This window comes from Octopus bimaculoides, chromosome 10, assembly GCF_001194135.2.
Source record: "Octopus bimaculoides isolate UCB-OBI-ISO-001 chromosome 10, ASM119413v2, whole genome shotgun sequence".
Classification (NCBI taxonomy): Eukaryota; Metazoa; Mollusca; class Cephalopoda; order Octopoda; family Octopodidae; genus Octopus; species Octopus bimaculoides.
Window position 1 is genome coordinate 63,918,832 of NC_068990.1, and position 20,868 is coordinate 63,939,699.

The window sequence follows — 20,868 nt, forward strand, 5'->3', positions numbered from 1 at the left end:
TTTGGCAGAGTTTCTACAGCTGGATGCCCTTCCTATATATATATATATATCATCACAAGACTTTAGTCACCCCAGGCTGTAGTAGAAGATACTTGCCCAAGGTATCACAAGTGAAACTGAACCAAAAATCACATGGTTAGGAAGTGACGTGACCTTTGTAAACACACAACCACACCTGTGTCTATTTTCATGAAACAAGGTACCTTTCTCAAGGACACAATGTACCACTTGGTCCTGGAATCAAATCTGTCACACCCTAACCACTAGGCCTCATGCCTTCGTAAGAAACACAATCTTTCACAACTGTGTACACATATGTATATATCAACAATAGAGAGCAGTCAGCATATTTAATTCCATAACAGCTACCTCTGATGAGCATATGGTTACATAGCTGAACTGTTACCTAAAACTCTGTTAAACCCCTAGTACAAAACTGATTGGTTATATCAGCTGTAATAGATATATAACACTGTAAACTTCAATTAATATATATATATACATACACTGTTATGTTATAATATGCTGTATCATGCACTACAAACAACCATTTACTGTATATAAAATATATATATTACATACATTTAAATATTTACCCTCAGAAATGTAAAATGAATTTAAAAAATATTGTTTTCTTAGTAGATTATGTAAAGAAATGTTTTCCTTCTTCAAGCGTTCCGAGCATGCCGTTTCAGATTAATATTTTCATTTATCTTTCAATAGCAATTTATTACTTCCTGGGGAATATGTGCTCATTGCTTCCTCGGAATAATGCACAAAATCCTCCAGTGTTGGCTCTGACTTACTGTAAATAGAAGACGAATTTATAGGAGAATAAATACGGCGAGAAAAAGAAAAGAAAAAATATCCAACAAAGTTTTAATGAATATTCAAAATCATTTATCAAAAAGAAAGTATATGGTTATCGTTATTTAGACTCCAGCAAATATTCTGTTTGAGAGTTAGTTTTAGAATAGACTTCTCTATTGAATATTTCCCTTGAGTTGGGGAATATTATTTTCTTTTTATTTATTGGAAAAGGAATTCAATATTTTTCAAAAGAATCTGTTTTTTTTTTCTTCCTTCAATATTTGAATGCTGTTTTGCTTTATTGCTCCCAAAACTATATTTGCAAATTTTTTTTTTATTTTTTCAAAATTTGTTTTTTCAAAAATAAGTTAATTTAAAAGAATAGTTTCAGAATATCTGTATAACCTTTAACATAACTTATCCTGCATTTTATGGTCATCTGAAACTAACTCCAGAGATGCATTGATACATCGTTAAAATGTAATGGCAGTGGTAATGTGTAAAGTAGTTACTTATTCCTTAGGAACTAATCCCACATTAGCGTTGCATTCAAACTCAGAATTTGGCTTCCATGTGAAGAATAACTATTCATTTGTGCAAAATATTCTCTTGTGTTGCCATGCAACAAACTAGTGAATTGTCTGGCTGGCTATTTAATTCCTAAACACTTGCTGTATAACTTCTAATCCTTTGCTGTGAGAGACAATTGCATTAATCACCTTACTTTGATACACATTAAACTCTGATAAAACTATTCCAATATTACTTACTGTTCAGACTTTCTGACTTTAAGTAGTCATAGGGCTCTGCAATTATTTATAGATAATTCTAAATTTATTTTCTCTGTTTGAATTCATTTATTTCCTTTCACAAGGCATAGTCTTGATAACATTTATGTATGCAGATATGAATATATACGGCTGTATTAATATATATAATATGAATATATAAATATATGCATAATAAGACTATAATATGATTATACAGACACACATGCACAAACACACACACACATGTATATTATAAACAAACTTTGGAAGCATTGAATGTGTTTGATATTTTACAGACAAGAAAGTAAACTCTGAATGCAGTATAACTGTGAAAACAGCAAAGAAAGATTAGGTAGTTACCCTTATAAGATAGGTTCAATTTTGCTATCTGAAGAGTAGAGGATTCAATTCCTGTAGTTGCTTGCTAGCAACCTTTTACTGTCTTTTAAGGGTAAATAACCAATCCTTCTCTGTTGTTCTCACAGCTACACAGTGTTTGAAATTTACTTTCTTGCCTGTAAAATATATATGTATTATTATATAGGCAATGGGAAGGGCATCCAGCTGTAGAAACCATGCCACAACAGACAATTGGAGTCTGGACAGCTCCCTGCTAGCCAATTCTATGTCAAACCATCCAACCCATGTCAGCATGGAAAGCAGATGTTAAATGAGGATGATGATTATGATGATATATTTAAACATGCACGCGCACACACACACACACACACACATAAACAAATGTGTACAGACATATATACACGGACAAATACACACATGCACACACACACACACACACACACACACACACACACAGAATCATAGTCATCATTTTAACATCCACTTTTGCATGGCAGTCAAAAGAGATGCCTTAGAGAGAAGCCCCTATAGAGAAATCAAACTACTGGATCAGGTTATGATGGTTACAGAATGAGTCATATCATGATTAATCTATGACAAACTAAATGGGATGCAGTTTAACTTCATACCTGCAGGAAGTGGTACCACCGATATAAATTTTCTTAGTGATGACTACAGGAGAAATACTTGGCTAAGAACAAACTACTATTCTGACCTTTCTTTGATTTTTAGCAGGTGTCTGATAGTGTAACCTGTTCAGTAATTTGGTGTCCACTTTGGAAACTATGTGTAAATGAATGGCTTGTGAATGTTTTATAAACTTTGTACTGAGAAGTAATAAGTGAAGTGAGAGTCAACAATGATTTCAGTGACAAATTTAGCATGTGAGTTGAGTAAGATTCAGACCTCACCCACTGGCCATCTTAATGGAGCTTAAGAGTGGCTAATGATGGACACTCTTACATGCTGATGAACTAGTACTCATAGATGAAGCCATAGAGGAATTAGAAAATTCCAGGCTTGGAAGATGAACTCAGAATTGAGAGATCTTAAGGTAAATTTAGCAAAGAAGTATGTTTTAGTAAGTAAAAAAGAATTCTGGTATCTTTAGAAAAATGGCCTTATGTGATAGGTAGAAAAGAAGTAGGTATAAACTCCATATACTGTCTAATGTAAGCTAAAAGTATGCAAGAGATATAGTGGAATCACAGACAGACTAACAGGGGACATATGCTTTGCATGTGATAGATGTACTGAAGCAGTTCATATTGTGAGCACACCAGAAATAGATTCTCTTAAATACTTAGATGGCTCCCGAAAAGTAATTGATAGCTTTTTGCTTTCAAGATTTATTTACCAAGGGAGTTATTGCTCTGAAAGTATAAAAGCAGAACAAGAATGGGCTGGAGAAAGTTCAGGGAGCTATTACCACTGCTAGCAACAAAGGTCTTTTCTGCCAGAGTGAAGGGCAGATTTTAAGATGCTTGTGTTAAAGCTGTGATCCTACATAGTGAGACATGGGCCTTGCATGCTTAGGACATGAGAAGACTAGAAAGAGGTGAAGCCAGCATGCTTTGTTAGATATGTAATGTATGTGTGTATCAATGACAAAGTACAGGGAGAAAAATTGAACACAATAAGATTCAAATGTAGTATGCAAGATTGAAGACTGCACTGGTATGTGTATGTGATGCATATAGATGAGGACAGCAATACAAAGAAGTGTCAGTTTGCTTAATGTGGGTAGAGTTTGTGGAAGAGGGAGACTGATGGAAGAATTGAAATGAAATGGCAAAGACTGACCTCAGAACTTAAGGTTCTGAGATTCCCACAGAGGAGATGACTGCTGATTGCCTTTTAGAAGAAGACCTACCCACCTCAGTGAAACTGAATTCTGAACATGTATATGCACAACTGGACCCCTCTCCTAATTTCCTCCTCAAGGCACCCCACTACCTATCATCTTTCTAACTACAATTCTTCCTTGATTTCACTTATTTTTTCTTCTGACCCAGAACCATTTCATTTCTTTTCCATCCTTGATCCACTAATACTGCTCTCTCCACCCACACTTTACATTGATTTCACCCCCACTGAGTTTCCAAATTAGCTCTCCTCATCTACCACCAAACATTTCTCACTCCCTTATTGCACTATACCTACCTCTTTCCCCCTGTACTTACACTCCTACAACGTACCTAACCACATGTGTCATCTCTCATCCTTCTGTTTACTGTATTGTCACAACTGTTCTGCTGCTCTCCCCTGTTTTTCAGCCCTGTCAGTCATCTCCTACACTCCCTATCTCCCCTAACTCTCACATCATTAGTCATTCCCTACTCCTTACCCTATTCGCCCATCAACCCTACCTGATCTTTACAGTTGTCACCCACCTCTCTTCCCCTCATCCACTCCCTATCTCTCATTTCCACCACACACTCTTGCAATCTCCACTCACCAACACTTCTATTTGTCCATGTTGCAGGCAGGACAAGGTCATCCCCCTTACATCATCTCCAGCTGTGGTGATATTCAAAAAGGAGTTACAGCAGGCTTATTCAACAAATGGGGAATTCCAAGTTTGTAGTTGGAAATGTTTTAGCTGAGGGCATCAACTAGCCAATGCCCTCATCTAAAATTCCACACATACACATTCGAGCAAGATCGTTGCCAGAGCTGAGGGGCTGGTTCCTATGCAGATGACACGTAAAATACACTATTTCGAGCATGGGCATTGATCATTACCAAAGCCGCCTCCCTGGCATGTGAAAAGACATTTGAGCAAGATCGTTGCCAGTGCCGATGGACTGGCTCCTGTGCAGGTGGCACATAAAACACACCATTTCAAGCGTGGCCATCGCCAGTTCCCCCTGACTGGCCCTCGTGCCGGTGACACGTAAAACACACACTACACTGTCGGAGTGGTTGGCATTAGGAAGAGCATCCAGCTGCAGAAACTCTGCCAAATCAGATTGGAGCCTGGTGTCGCCTCCTGGTCCACCAGTCCTCAGTCAAATCGTCCAACCCATGCTAGCATGGAAAGCGGATGTTAAACGATGATGATGATGATGATGATGACACGTCTACTTACACACAGACACAGATACATATGTATGACAAGCTTCTTTTAGTTTCTATTTGTACATTTGATATTTTCTAGAGTTTTGTTGATGATAACATTTTGGATTTATTAAGCAAAAAATACTTGATGTGGTTGAGAATATTGGTTTCACATTTTGGCACAAGGCCAATAGTTTCAGGGAAGGGAGGTGAGTCAATTACATCGGCCTCGATGATCAACTAGTCCTTATTATAGCAACCCTGAAAGGACGAAAGGTAAAGTTGACCTCAGAAGAATTTAAACTACGAATATAAAGACAGATGAAATGCTGTTAAGCATTTTGGCCAGTGTACTAATGATTCTACCAGCTCACTGCCATTTACATGGTTGAGAATAATGGCATGGAAACTAACATTAGATAATTCTATAATGTAATGTTATTGACACTTGCTGAAACCAATTTTTATAGCAATTTTTTAGCTATTTTCAAAATAGTGTTCTGGTTACGTTAAAGGTTGCTTCAAATTTTATTCCTTTGGTCTCACCAAGTCCAAAGTCATTTAACTTAGTCTACTTTATTTAAAATAATATATTTGACACAGTCTGTGTGATAGCACTTATGCCAACACCATGTAAAAGTGCTCATGTCAGTGCCACATTAAAAGCACCCAACGTGCACTGTAAAGCGGTTGACATTAGGAAGGGCATCAAACCACAGAAACCAAGCCAAACCAGAGTGGATCTTGGTGTAGCTTCCCAGCTTGCCAGCTCTGGTCAAACTGTCAAAGGATGATGATGATGATGATGGTGGTGATGATGACAATGATGACGACGATGACATTGATGATGACGACAACGACGACAATGATGATGACGATGATGATTACGATAATGATGGTGATGATGATTCTTGTGTTTCACGTATCATACACTATAATTTCATTTTTTTCCTATATCCTTTTCTTTTGTAATTTGTAACATATCAGTAAAAATAGATCAGTAAACATTTGTCTGTTACTTCTACATACACTGATTTCTTCATTCCAGGCTCACCTCTTGAGTGTCTTTGATAACACCAAATCTGTACAATTTGATGAGAAGTACTATGATAGGATCCTGTCTATTCATTCACAAGAAGGAGAGTGCATTGCTCTTGAGGAAACCGTCCAAGCTCAGGTAAAGAAATTTATCTGAAGTCTGGTTTGTCTGTCTGTCTGTAAAATATTTAACCAATACTATTACTGCCTACATTCTCTTCTTATCCTTGGAGACAAAACAGATATATCAATAAATATCAAGCACAATTCCTCACATTCCAATTGATGACTCATAAATTTCTATATCACTGTCAATACAAGTTATGTGCTTAGGAAGATAATCAGATTAAATTGTCTCATTTGTTATTTCTTAATAGCTAAGCCAAACAAACAACATAGAGACAGTTGAGTTAAAACACTTGCGTGGATCTCACACTGATTATATACAATTCTTCATTCTGGCTTGGGATCAAATTATTATTTCAGGAAGTATTTGAAAGCATACAGTGTAAGCTGGTTATTTGGGATTGCTACATTATGTTTGTTGACCAGCCTGTTTTTGTATGTTCACAGTGATTAGCATAGAGGTGACTATGGTGGTATTGTTCTGGTTTTTGTATTATAACCCTGAGCCAATCAATGGCTTGTAAGAGGAATTGGTTGATGGAAGCCCATCAAATATGTTTACATGTGTGCACAAATGTTGAGATTCTATGGCTTAGTTTGTTACCATCAGAGTGAGATGGTAAAAAGGTGTATGCATTAAAGCCAGTTACTCTACACTTTCCAAGAGCATCACACACACATACACATGCACATGCATGCACGCACACACACACACACGTGCACACACACACGTGCACACACACACGTGCACACACACGTGCACACACATATGCATCTTGATATGATGGTCTTCTACACAGTTTCATTTTATCAACTGCATCCACAAGGCATTGGTCAGTTTGAAGCCATATTAGAAGACACTTGCCTAAAGTGCTGTCCAGTGATACTGAAACCAAAATCCCATAATTGCAATGCAAGCTTCTTAACCACACATCCAGGCCTACTAAAATAATTCGAATTATATTGATCATTCAGTAATTCTCTCTTCTTCCTTATTACAGAGTTATTTCTGGTTAGTTTTTTTTCTTTTTTTCTGAAGTTCTCTGTATTAACTAAATTAACACTAACTTAAATAAAATTAGCTTTCTAGTAAGTCAAACAATCATGATGAGGCTCCATTATTGACTTGCAAGAGTAAATATATCATGTAGTACAAAGATAATCAAACACTGGATTATCCATCCAAATGTCAGCTCTTCAAATTTAACTAAAGCTATTACGTCAACCCAAAAAGCCAGTTTTGTTATCTTATTCTCAATCTGCTAAGATGGAGAACAATTAACATTTCTCCTTTTATAATTGAATGGTTGGTATTAAGAGAGAAGCATCAAGTCATAGGTCAAGACAAATGTGGGGGGCATGTGCTGTAGCAGTGTATGGCTGCACTCACTATTTGTTGGTATATTCTTGGGTCCTCCTTGGTGACCCATCTAGCAGAATCCAAGTCAGTCCCCTTCTCAGCAAGATATCCCCCTCATCTACTGTGATCTTGTGGCATGTGGTTGACCAACACGAGGTGTTAACATTGCTGGATCCTCAGTGAATAGAATATGGCATGCAAGGTCTAATTCAGAAAATCAAGCAATATGTCCAGACAGTCTGAGCTGATACTCCTGTGTCATACAAGTAACAGGACGTATCCCAGTATCTGAGTAGTCATTGGTGGGATATGAAATCTAACTAAAGTTATTCTCTAACTGGGAGATGTTGGTTTCAAATTTTGGCACATGACCAGCCACTTTGAAGGAGGGGGTAAGTTGGTTACATCGAACCTATTGTTTAAGTGGTACTATTTTATTGACCCCAAAAGATGAAAGGCAAAGTTGACCCTGGTGGCATTTTGAACTCAGAACGTAAAGACAGATGAAATGTGGTTAAGCATGTTCTCTGGTACAGTCATGATTCTGCCAGCTTGCTGCCTTAAATAGAGAGAAGATATTACGATGCTGTTTCACTCATATCATGAGAAGGCATTTGAAATATTCCATTATGGTTTTCAGTTTTGGGGATTAAAATATTTTGATGAAAAATCACAACATACTGTTGTAATTTTTAGTCAGTTTTCTGGAAAACACATTGTATATTAGGAATGAAAATAAGCCCTTTAAAGGGGTCCCTACACAAATGACTATTAGTGAAAAAATATAAAGGAAGGGAAAAGGGAATAATATACAACACACAATCCCATTTTATTGTCGCTAGCATAGAAAAAGCATATTTTGTAAAGTACTGTGACCAGAAAAAACATCAGTTAGTTTGTGACATTGGACCAGGTTGTAGTTGTGTGGCAGAAATTTTGACATATTAGGAAATAAATTTAAAATTGAAAGTGTAACAGCTTGCAACACTCACAAAAACAGCTCTCTCCCTACCTCATGAACAGCTTGTGTCACTTGCTGCAACCTGGTGGGGCTCATTTCTCAGACTGGCTGTGGTTATCCCAATTTTGCAGAGGAAATCAGTAATGTGGGGTCAGAGAACTCCTGAGGTCTCAATGACGACTATGCAGCAGTGCCTTTGCAATTGTGTTCATGAGACACAGCTAAACATGCCATTTAGTCTGGGGTGTACAGCTTGTTACTCCCACTTTCCGTCTTTTGCTGCTTAACCCTTTAGCATTTAAACTGGCCGTATTTAGCCTGTTTTGTGTTCAAATTGGCCAGATCTGGCCTTTCACACCAACCCTATACAGTCATTCTAAAAATAAACAATTACATCATCAACATCATATAGCTCTGGGATAATGCATGGTAAGTTCAAAGCAATGTGAATAAATAATAAGCATTGTATTTAATAGAGTAATCTGAATGCTAAAGGGTTAATTCACCTTGTTTTTCTTTCTTTTACTTTGTTTCCTTGGTGAGGTAGTTCTGAAAATTTTTTCTCAGTAATTTGTTCTTTTATACTTTTAAATGTTTTCGTCTTTCTTTTCTTCCTGTAAAAATATGTTAATAAATTTTAGATTTAGAAGCTTTGTAATACTGGTTTCAAATTTTGGCACATCATCCCCAAAAGGATGAAAGGCAAAGGTGACCTCTGAGGAATTTGAACCCGGAACATAAAGACAGATGAAATGCTGCTAAGTATTTTGCTCAGCATGCTAACATTCTGCCACCTTTGTTTTAAACCAATATTAAATAGCTAAAATGACTCTTCTGCAATATAGCTGCTAGCTAGGTTTTATAAAATCTCAGACTTCATACTTTTTGCTGATATTTCTTTAAGAATTTGGGTTTCCCATTTTATTGCAGGGCAATGTTGAGGTTTGGTTGGGTGACCTACTAAGAATATCTCGAAGGTCACTACATGGAGTCATCAGAACAGCTGCTATGGCAATTACTGACCCAACATTTAAGCTCCTTGAATTTGAAAATATGTTCCCAGCTCAGGTAAGAAATTTCTTTAATATTTCTTTATCCTTGATTCATTGAAGTTAGAGAATGAAAGGGGTTTGAAATAAGTTTTAATAGGAATTTAAACACTTATGGAAATGGAACTGATTAAGTTGTTACATTTTACTTAAAGAATTGTATTTTTTATGCACTTATTTGGTTTTTGTTGTTTTTTATTTGCCTCCTATTTTTATATATAACTTATTTTTACCTGCCTACCTGGCTGCTTTCATGTTTATGTACTAACATGCATCGCATAAATGTGAATGTTCACCACACACACACATGCACATCCACATGCACATTATTTATTCATTTTCCATGCCTGCATTGTTTGGATAGGAGTTGATTTCAAATATATATATATGCATGGCTGTGTGGTAAGAAGCTTGCTTCCCAACCACATGGTTCCGGGTTCAGTGGCACCTTGGGCAAGTGTCTTTTACTGTAGCCTCAGGCCAACCAAAGCCTGGTGAGTAGATTTGGTAGACAGAAACTGAAAGAAGTCCATCACATATATATAAATATATGTATATATGTTTGTGCGTCTGTGTTTGTTCCCACCGCCACCACCACTTGACAACCGACCTTGGTGTGTTTAGGTCCCCGTAACTCAGCAGTTTGGCAAAAGAGACTGATAGAGTAAGCACTAGGCTTACAAAGAATAAGTCCCAGTGTCGATTTGTTTGACTAAAGGTGGTGCTCCAGCATGGTTGCAGTCAAATGACTGAAACTAATAAAAGAATAAAAGAATATATATAATGAACTTCTTTCAATCAAATTTACTCACAAGGCTTTCGTTGGCCCGAGGCTATAGAATAAGTCACTTGTCCAAGGTGCCATGCTGTGGAACTGAATCTGGAACCATGTTCAGAAGCAAGCTACTTACCACACAGTTGCGTGTGTGTGTATATATTTATATATGTATATATTTTTTTTCTCTCTCGCTCTCTCTCTATATATATACATATATAGAGAGAAGGAGAATTTACAAAAAAACAAAAGACAAAGATGGGTGTGTAAACAACAAACAGGTGTGTTAGTTTAACACTCGGGAAGTGAAAAAGTCTTTTACGTTCCGAGCCTTTCATCTGCTAATTACTCCGGCAGGAGCTATTCGGATAGAATGGGGCATGCCAACGCTAGGCCGAAACAACTGTAAGTTTCTGTTTATTCCTAAATTCCTAATGTACTGTTTATTTGTAACCTCCATTGTTAATATAACATGGTATGTCATAAGCATTTGTATGTTGTCGTTTTTGTCATTTTAGTTACAAAATAAGTTAATTAACTCAATGGAATACACTGTCTGCAAGTCGATGGGTACCACATATTCTCCTCCATTTTCTAATTGCTATATATATGTATATAAAATATAAATGATATATGAGCATATGCATATATATATGTACATACCTACATCTACATGTATATATAGATGCATATCTGGGTACAGGATGTCAGAAAAAGGAACGGGAACATAAAGCACAAAAACAGACTTTGTTTACAGACAACATACACAAATACGTGTGTGTATGTGTGTGTGTGTGTGTGCATGTGTGTGTGTGTGTGTGTGTGTGTACATATGTACACACTCACACATGAATATGCATTTTTTTTTTTTTAGGTTGGTCTTCTTGGTCTGCAGATGATCTGGACACAAAACTCTGAATTGGCCCTGACTAAAGCACGTTCTGATAAGAAGATCATGGCCAACACAAACGTGAAGTTTACCGAAATTCTCAACGAACTGATTGATATCACAACAAAAGACCTGACTAAAATTGAAAGGACCAAGTTTGAAACCCTTATCACCATTCATGTGCACCAGAAAGATATCTTTGAAGATTTGGTATGTTGCCAAATTATGTTTGGGGAAGTTGGAAAGAGAATGGCATATGATCAAAAATGTGAAGTGTGATGTTTATTGTTCCCAAATCAGCTCGAATGTCTTTAGGCTTTTGAGCAAATGACGTTTTTAGATATGATTACCTCATTTCTTTTCTTAAACATCTGAAACTTGGACAACATTATTCAATGTGCCCTTCTTGTTAGTGATCTTGGATTAATAAACTTTACAATTTGAAACATACATTAAATAAGAACAGTTTCACTAATTGTATATTAATTGCTAAGATTTAATTATCATGGTTTTCACAAATACCCCACCTTGCTGGTATGGGTTGGATAAATTATTCAAGGCAATCTATTACAGATGTCGTTCATTCTTGATGCTGTTCCTTCTAAATACCTAAAATTATGAACAGGAATATGGTGTACTTATTCTAAAAACTAGAGTACACATGATAAATGTTATTAGAAGCCCCAATTTTCTGTTTCACATCAGTGTTTGCGATGTCTAATTCCACATATACATAAATACATATAAATGAGTAATATATGGATTTATGGAATCATGTGGCTATCATAGAAAACTCCTCTAGTGGACCTGGCTAGCAGACTACATGCTTCTTCTCCTATTCCTTCCTGTTTTTTTGTTAACATTAAGGTTTGTCAATTCCCTGAAATTAGATACAACATCTAAATTGATATGAAACAAAATATATTATTCATATTTATTTTTTAATGATCATGCCAAGCTAATTTTATCTAGTATTGGTCTTCTGTACATTGTATATACAAAGAGTAAATTTTGTTTGTCTACTTAGTGTAACCATAATGCTCTGGTGATCTGATGAGCTAGCCTTCTTTATCTGGATTGATTTGTAAATGTACAATGTACATTGCATAGCATGCTTATTAGTTCAGATATGTAAAATAATAATAATTTATTCCAAGCTGAAATTATTATTATGTGATGAAGGCTGCGAATTGGCTGTACTCTTAATGATGACAAGTGGTTAAATAAACATTTTCCCCTCTCATACCTCTTGACATTTTATGGTTTATAGATGTGTGTATTTTTACATGTAGATGTGTGTTTGCATATGTTTATAAATGTAAGTATATACATGTTATTTATTTCAAATCTTAGGTTCGAATGCATATCCGGTCAGTTAATGATTTTGAATGGTTAAAGCAGTCTCGATTTTACTTCAAAGAAGACACTGACCAGTGCTTGATCTCAATCACTGATGTGAACTTTAAATACATGAATGAGTTTCTTGGTTGCACAGACCGTCTGGTCATTACTCCACTGACAGACAGGTAAGGAAGGACTTTATTCTTCTACTTGTTTCAGTCAGTTGACTGCAGCCATGCTGGAGCACAATCTGAAAGGGTATTTTAGGCAAAGAAATTGACCCCAGGACTTGTTCTTTGTAAGTCTAGTACTTATTCTATCAGTCTCTTTTGCTAAACCATTAAGTTAAGGGGACATACACACACCAACACCAGTTGTCAAGTGATGGTAGTGGGGACAAACACAGATACAAAGGCACACTTACATAAACATGCATGCACGCACATACACAAACACACACACACATACAATGGGCTTCTTTCAGTTTTAATCTACCAAATCCATTCACAAAGCTCTGATCAACCTGAAGCTATAGTAGAAGACACTTGCCCAAGGTGCCATGCAGTATGACTGAGCCTGGAACCATGTGGTTTGGAAGCTAGTTTCTTACCACACAGCCACTTCTACTGTAGATATATTTAAAAACAGGAAATATTCACAGGAACTTCAATAAGTTCAAAACACATATCATAGTATGTGTAATAACATTATAGGAACAGTGGGAAAAGCTCTGTTTTGGATAGAAAATGAGCTGCTTCATAAAAAGGTTAAGATTATGATTAATTGATACAAACCTTGTATATTATTGGTATTTTTGTTGATTACTTCAGCAAGATTTTACTATGAAACACTATCCTTTTTCTTTTACCTTTTACTTGTTTCAATCATTAGAATGTGGCCATGCTGGGGCCCCACCCTGAAGAAATTTAGCCAATTGAATCAACCCCAGTACTAACTTTTTTTTTAAGCTGGGTACTTATTCTATTGGTCTCTTTTGCTGATCTACTCAGTTACAGGGATATGAACACACCAAGCAGTGGTGGGGGACAAACAGAGGCACAAAGACACACGCACAGATATACAATGTGTTTCTTACAGTTTCCGTCTACTATATCCGCTCACAAGGCTTTGGTCAGCTCAAAGCTATAGTAGAAGACACTTGCCCACTGTGCCATGCAGTGTGACTGAACCCAGAACCATATTGTTTGGATGTTAAGTATTTTAGTAAGTGATTGAAACAAGAATAAAAAAATGTTATAAAAGGATTTTTGGATATTTAACTAGTTGCCAACTCAACCTGTGACTTATTTAGAAAAGAGTTTGCTATCATCATCGGATAAAGGTATTAAGCTTTTGTATTCTTCAAACTGGAGCTGTTATACTTCATTTAAAATATAGGACCTTAATCCACTCGCTTTAATCAGTGAGAGGAAACTTATGGTATGTCACTCACATTTTATCCTCCTTTACATTTCTTCTGTATTTGTGACCACATCTCATTTTTAGAATATGTGTACAAGTATATTCTTTACTAAGTTCTAGCTCAAATTGTCAATATTAACAGGAAATGTAAGGTGGTGAGCTGGCAGAATTGTTAACACACTGGGCAAAATATTTTGTGGCATTCTGTCCATCTTTACATTCTGAGTTTAAATTCTACTGAGGTTCACTTTGCCTTTTATCTTTTTGGGGTCGATGAAATAAATACCAGTTGGGTGCGAGGGTTCCAGTTGATCTGATCAATGGAATAGCCTGCTCGTGAAATTAACGTGCAAGTGGCTGAGCACTCCACAGACACACTGTACTCTTAATGTAGTTCTCGGGGATAATCAGCGTGACACAGTGTGACAAGGCTGGCCCTTTGAAATACAGGTACAATAGAAATAGGAAGAAAGAGTGAGAGAAAGTTGTGGTGAAAGAGTACAGCAGGGTTCGCCACCATCCCCTGCCAGAGCCTCGTGGAGCTTTAGGTGTTTTCGCTCAATAAACACTCACAACGCCCGGTCTGGGAATCGAAACCGCGATCCTAAGAACCGCGAGTCCACTGCCTTAACCACTGGGCCGTTGCGCCTCCACTTAGGTTGATATAATTAACTTATACCACCACCTTGGAAACTGCTAACCTTGTGTCAAAATTTGAAGCCAATATTAACAGGAAATGTGTGAATTCTTTAGTGTTTTTAATGCTGACTACAATATCTCTATTTCAAGAATAACTGAATAAACTTTAACTTTATACTCTTATTTAAAATGTGTTAGTTTAAGCATGAAATTTCAGTAATTTTTCTTCCTTGCACTTTTGCAGATGTTATATAACTTTATCACAGGCATTGGGTATGGCACTTGGAGGTGCTCCAGCAGGCCCAGCAGGAACAGGCAAGACAGAAACAACAAAAGATATGGGCCGTTGCCTTGGCAAATATGTTGTTGTCTTCAACTGCTCAGATCAAATGGATTACCGAGGACTTGGTAGAATCTACAAAGGTAACTTTGATTCTATTTTAGGAAACAGAAGTCATTCATGTGTTTTAGTGAAGTAATGAACAAGTTGTTAAATTTAAATAATAAGATAAATCAGAATTATTTCATCAAATTCTGAGATCAATGGTCATACCCTTTCGTGTCCACAAGCTTTGGTAGCAATACTTGTTTGTAATGAATGTAGGGATTAAATAATTGGTTGGGGCATTCTTCATTTGATAGAAGTTTCTTTCATTTAATAACAGTTTTCCTTAGCTCCATATTACTTCAAAGTTTTGTAATCACAATACAAGCCCACCTCATCAGATGTCTCTGAATAATCATCATCATCATCATCATCATTGTCATCCTCTTCGTCGTCATCAATATTTTACATCCATTTACCATGCTGGCATGAATTGAATGGCTTGACAGGAACTGGTACGGTCAGGAGCCGCACCAGGTTCCATTATCTGGTTTGGCTTGGTTTTTTTCAACTGGATGCCCTTCCTAATACCAACTACTTTACAGAATGTACTGGGTGCTTTCTATATGGCACCAATACCAGTGCTTTTTTTCTTAACAAATACCAAAGTAAGTATGAAAGAAACTGGACTCTGATACCATCACGGAGAAAGCCATGCTTGTATGCAAAAAAAAAGGACTGTCTGAAAACTTCATACAGTGTATCCAATGTAAACAATAGATGCACAAGAGGTGTAGAGGAATCACAGAAAAGGGAGATTTTGTATACATGAGGCGCAGAAGGGCAATAAACATTAAGAACACCATGGATATAGATTCTCTCAAAATAGTTGACAGATCCTTTTACCTAAGCGATTTAATTAGCAGAGGGTTGGGTACTCTAAAAGCGAAGTAGTCAGGGTAAGAATAGCTTGGAAGAAATTTAGATATCTTTTATCTTGGTTGGCAACAAATGGCTTCTCTCTGAGTGAAGGATGTATGTTGCTGGGGTGCAAAATGCAACGCTACAGGTAGGAAGACATGGACTAACAATACAAAGGATATGAGATTAGAAAAGAATGAAGTGAGAATACTTCACTGGGTGTGTATAATGTCAGTGTGTATAAACAATAGACTACAAATGAACTGAGAAGACAGAATATAAAAGGTAACAGTTGTTGTATACAAGATAGAAGATTGTGATGCTATGAGCATGTGATGTTTGTGGTGTATGAGGGATGTAATTTACTTTAAGCACTTGGCTGTCTGTCTGTCTACTTGCCTATCTGTCTGTCTGTATGTAGGTGTGTGTGTGTATGTATGTACGTATGTCTATCTAATCCATCTGCCAATATAATCTATCTGTCAATCTATCTATCTATTTGTCAATATTCATATCTATATCTATTTTTCTATCCATCCATCCATCTGTCTGTCTGTATGTGAGTCTGTTTTATGTATGTACCTGCATGTTTACATTTGTATTTAGTTCCTGCCAACTAAATACCACTCACAAGACATTGGCCAACCCAATACTGCAGTAGAAAACACTTGACCAAGTTATTGCATGGTGAGATCGAACCTGGAATCATGTGGTTGTAAAATGAACTTCTTAACCACACGGCTATGCTCTCACCTACATAGGACTAGTTCCTGCATATCAACACCCTCATCATCATCATCATTGTCACTGTCGTCATTGTTGTCATCATCGTCATCGTTTTTGGCATCATTGTCGTCATCATAATCATCATCATTGTCGTCATCATAATCATCATCATCATTGTTGTCATCGTTATCTTGCAGTCATCATCATCATTGTAATCAATGTCATAGTCATCGTCATTGTTGCCATCATCACTGTCGTATCATCCTCGTTGTTGTCATTGTCATCATCATCTTCATCGTCGTCATCATCATCATCATCATCATCACTTAACGTCCATGTTCCATGCTGGCATGGGTTGGACACATATCTCTTCCAATTAGAAACGATGTTAGCAGTTAATTAACTCTTCTATTGTCTGCAACCCACAGCTGCTTGCAACGTATAATAGCGGTTCCACCTGTAGATTAATTTCTAAATGAGCTTAAATGAATTGAAAGCCGGCATAAAAATATGTATCAAAACCTAAACTACTAAGGTTAATTATACAGAGATATCATCGGAATGAAAAACAATTGTTTAGTCACAGTCAATGCAGAGAACACCAAAAATTCTATTAGAAACACGCAGTTTCTTCATTGCAAAAGTATTTATAATTGGATTTATAAAGCTCATAGGTGCAGGTATAGCTACATGGTAAGAAGTTTGCTTTCCAACCACATGGTTCCATGTTCAGTCCTGTGTGGCACTTTAGGCAAGTGCCTTCTATTATAGCCTCGAGCTGACCAAAGCCTTGTGAGTAGATTTGGTTGACGGAAACTGAAAGAAGCCCATTGTATTTATATATATTCTTTTACACATTTCAACCATTTGACTGTAGCCATGCTGGAACCCCCTCTTTAAAGGGTTTTAGTCAAATAAATGGACCCCAGGACTTATTTTTTGTAAGCCTAGCATTTATTCTATTGGTCACTCTTACTGATCCGCTAAGTTACAGGGACATAAACACTCCAACATTGATTGTCATGTGATGGTGGGAGGACAAACACAGACACAAAAACACACACATAAATACACACACACACGTATGCATGCATGCACACACACACACACACACACGCGCATGCACACACACATACACACACACACATACATATACATACACATGATGAGTTTCCCTCTTCCAGATCCACTCACAAGGCTTTGGTCATTTGGTCAGCCTGATGCTATAGCAGAAGACACTTGCCCAAGGTGTCATGCAGTGAGACTGAATCCAGAACCATGTGGTTGGGAAGCAAGCTTCTTACCACACAGCCATGCCTGTACTATGTGTGTATGTGTGTGTGTGTGTGTCCTACCACCACTTGACATCAGGTGTTGGTGTGTTTACATCCCTGCAATATAGCAATTCAGCAAAAGAGACCAATAGAATTAGTACCAGGCCTTACAAAAAAATAATAAGTCCTGGCGAGGTTGACTCATTTGAGTAAAATTCTTCAAGGCAGTGCCCCAGCATGGCCGCAATCAAATGATTGCTACAAGTAAAAAAATAAAAAATAAAAGAAAACTCATGATACTGAATATGTTAAAACTAAATTATAAGAATCTATGACACAAATGGTGCTTGAATGTAGCTTCATTTTTGGCAAACGTTTTGGATGCTGTGAGCTGCTCTCATTTTAAAGAGATCTAAAGTGAACTGTAGCACAATTAATGAGCTGAAACTAAGCATTGCTTCAGCTAAGTATTCATTTCTGTCTACATATGTCTGTTCTTACTCTCTCTCTTTCATCTACTGCATATTCCATTTTATTTTCATCTGAGAAATGCTGGATGGTGTTAGGAGGGGCATCTAGCCATAAAAAACCCTGCCAAAACAGACATCGAAGTCTGGTGCAGGCTCCTGCCTGGCCAGCCCCTGTCAAACCATCTAATCCATGCCAGCATGGAAGGCAGACGTTAAACGATGACGATGAGGAGGAGGAGGAAGAGGAGGAAACAAGCCCTGTGAGGTAGAGTGGTTGCTGCAGTGAGTACCGCTAGCCATTCTCTGAAGCAACACCGTCATGATCATTACCATGGGATGCAGCTGAGCTCACCATTTGTTCCAGAGTGTGTATGTGGCCCATCACCCCCTCTCCTCTATCTTCTGCTACTTTTCCCCCTTTTTTTCTTTTCCTTTTCTATCCTTCTTTTTTTCTTTCTGTTTCTTTGTATTAAAATGTTATAATTCAAAATATGATCTATTGTATAAATTGATTGTAGAAATAAAGCTTTTTGCTATATTCTTTCTCTTTATTCCAGGTTTGGCCCAATCAGGTTCTTGGGGTTGTTTTGATGAATTCAACCGTATCGAACTGCCTGTACTATCAGTGGCAGCCCAGCAGATTGCTATTATACTAACATGCAAAAAGGAACGAAAACCCCAGTTTATATTCACTGATGGAGATACTGTGGATATGGATCCTGAATTTGGTCTGTTTCTCACAATGGTAAACACTTTCTGCTCACACTTCATTTTCTAGTTTTCTTCTCAAGATTTGCTGACTTCAATCTGCTTATCTAATTCACTTAATTACTTTATTTAATAATTATTCTTATATCTGCCTCAAAAATTTATCTTGGTATATCACAAACCAGTGACAAAGTGTCTGCATGGATACTCAGTTTGCTAGAAATGGCTAAAGATTTCCCTTTGAATTGCAATTTATTTTAACTCATTCATGCCAAAATTTTTTCTAGTGAATGAAATTGCCTGAAAATTCACAGATACTATTATTTTGACCTAAATAACAACTGTAAATTTTTTTTTTGAAATCCGTTTGATACAGACTGTATATGCTTTAAGATCATGTTTCATTCTTTGATACAGATCATACACACATCACAATTTGTATCAAGTATTTGTTTTACACCCTTATAAATTAAGTCTCAGTTTAAACAGATAATCAGCATGATTGGGTTAAAAAAGAAACAGATGACATCAATGAGTACATTAAATGATTTTATCCTTACTACAGTATATCTGGAAAAAAAAGGCTGGATGGTCATCGTTGGAATACCTTTCATTTGATCAGAACTAACTTGGAACTAAGTAATAAAGACTAAGCTATATACCTGCCTACCTACTAGCCTAAGATCTTCCTGCAACACATCATTCTCTTGCTACCTAAACATTTTCTTATTTGTCTAAGTTAATTATCTGTCATGTGTCTATCTACCTATATTTTCTGAATAGATAACTTCACTTTGTTTACCTGTCTACAACTGCTGTCTCAGTTCTGTTCACCTCCTTGGCATGCTGCCCTCAATGATATTGTCAAAAAGGGTTTGGGCACTACTACAAATTTCTCATTGTAACTAGAACCAACAAGGTTTGGCTAAAGGACAGCAAAATTCTTAAATGGTATCCCTTCTTTGAGGTGGCAAGTCTCAAATTTAGGATGTGATTTACATTGTTACCTTCCCTAGCAGCAACCTGCCAAGTTTGAACTACCTGTACTATCAGTGGAAGCCCAACAGATTGCTATTCTACTACCATGCAAAAAGGAACAAAGACCCCAGTTATATTCACTGATGGAGATACTGTGGATATGGATCCTGAATTTGGTCTGTTCCTCACAATGGTAAACACTTTCTGCTCACATTTTACACTTCATATTTCTCAAGGTTTGTTCACTTCAATCTGCTTATCTAAGGCTGAGGATTGCAAACTGACAAATTACTAGCTGCCCTCAGGTTTATTTTCAAATATATAGTGTCAAAAACATCTAGAACTTTGGGCTTTCAACCCACTTTCCTACTCAGTCTGATCAGAAATAAGCTCCATGAGGTAGAATGTCTCTTTCAGTGCATCTCCCACACCTTTCATCAAAGTAACATATTTGGTATTTTGGCTAATGACACCACAGAACATTTGGCCAAGCCACTCTGCTTAACTAACTACTCTTGTTCATTTTATTTACTAGTGTTCTACTTGTTTACCATCAGCACCAGACCTAATGTCTGTTTTATGTTTGTCTATTTTCTTTACTTCTGTCCTAGCTGTCAACATTAACTACCATCTGGGTTTTAGTATTTTTAGTTCTGCTATTGCTCTATTTACTTATTCATACATCCGTTCATATACATGTGCAAGTGTATATACATATGCATGGGTATATGTGGAAAAATGTGGGTATATATGTGTATGTATGTGTGTATATATGTATATGGGTATGTGTATGTATATGTATGTGTGTATGTATGTATATGTGTATATATACTTATATGTATATATGTATATATATATATATATAT

General features: G+C 36.8%; 1 protein-coding gene across 1 annotated transcript in view; it reads left to right on the forward strand.

Annotated features, from left to right (window-relative positions):
• LOC106877714 (dynein axonemal heavy chain 5) overlaps positions 1-20,868 on the forward strand; it is a 444,169-nt gene that overhangs the window by 128,841 nt on the left and 294,460 nt on the right. Inside the window, exons 34-39 of the mRNA XM_052971252.1 lie at positions 6,049-6,177; positions 9,416-9,553; positions 11,184-11,408; positions 12,552-12,724; positions 14,845-15,023; positions 18,874-19,061. Of these exons, the coding sequence (XP_052827212.1) occupies positions 6,049-6,177; positions 9,416-9,553; positions 11,184-11,408; positions 12,552-12,724; positions 14,845-15,023; positions 18,874-19,061 (1,032 nt within the window). The remainder of the gene's footprint in view (positions 1-6,048; positions 6,178-9,415; positions 9,554-11,183; positions 11,409-12,551; positions 12,725-14,844; positions 15,024-18,873; positions 19,062-20,868) is intronic.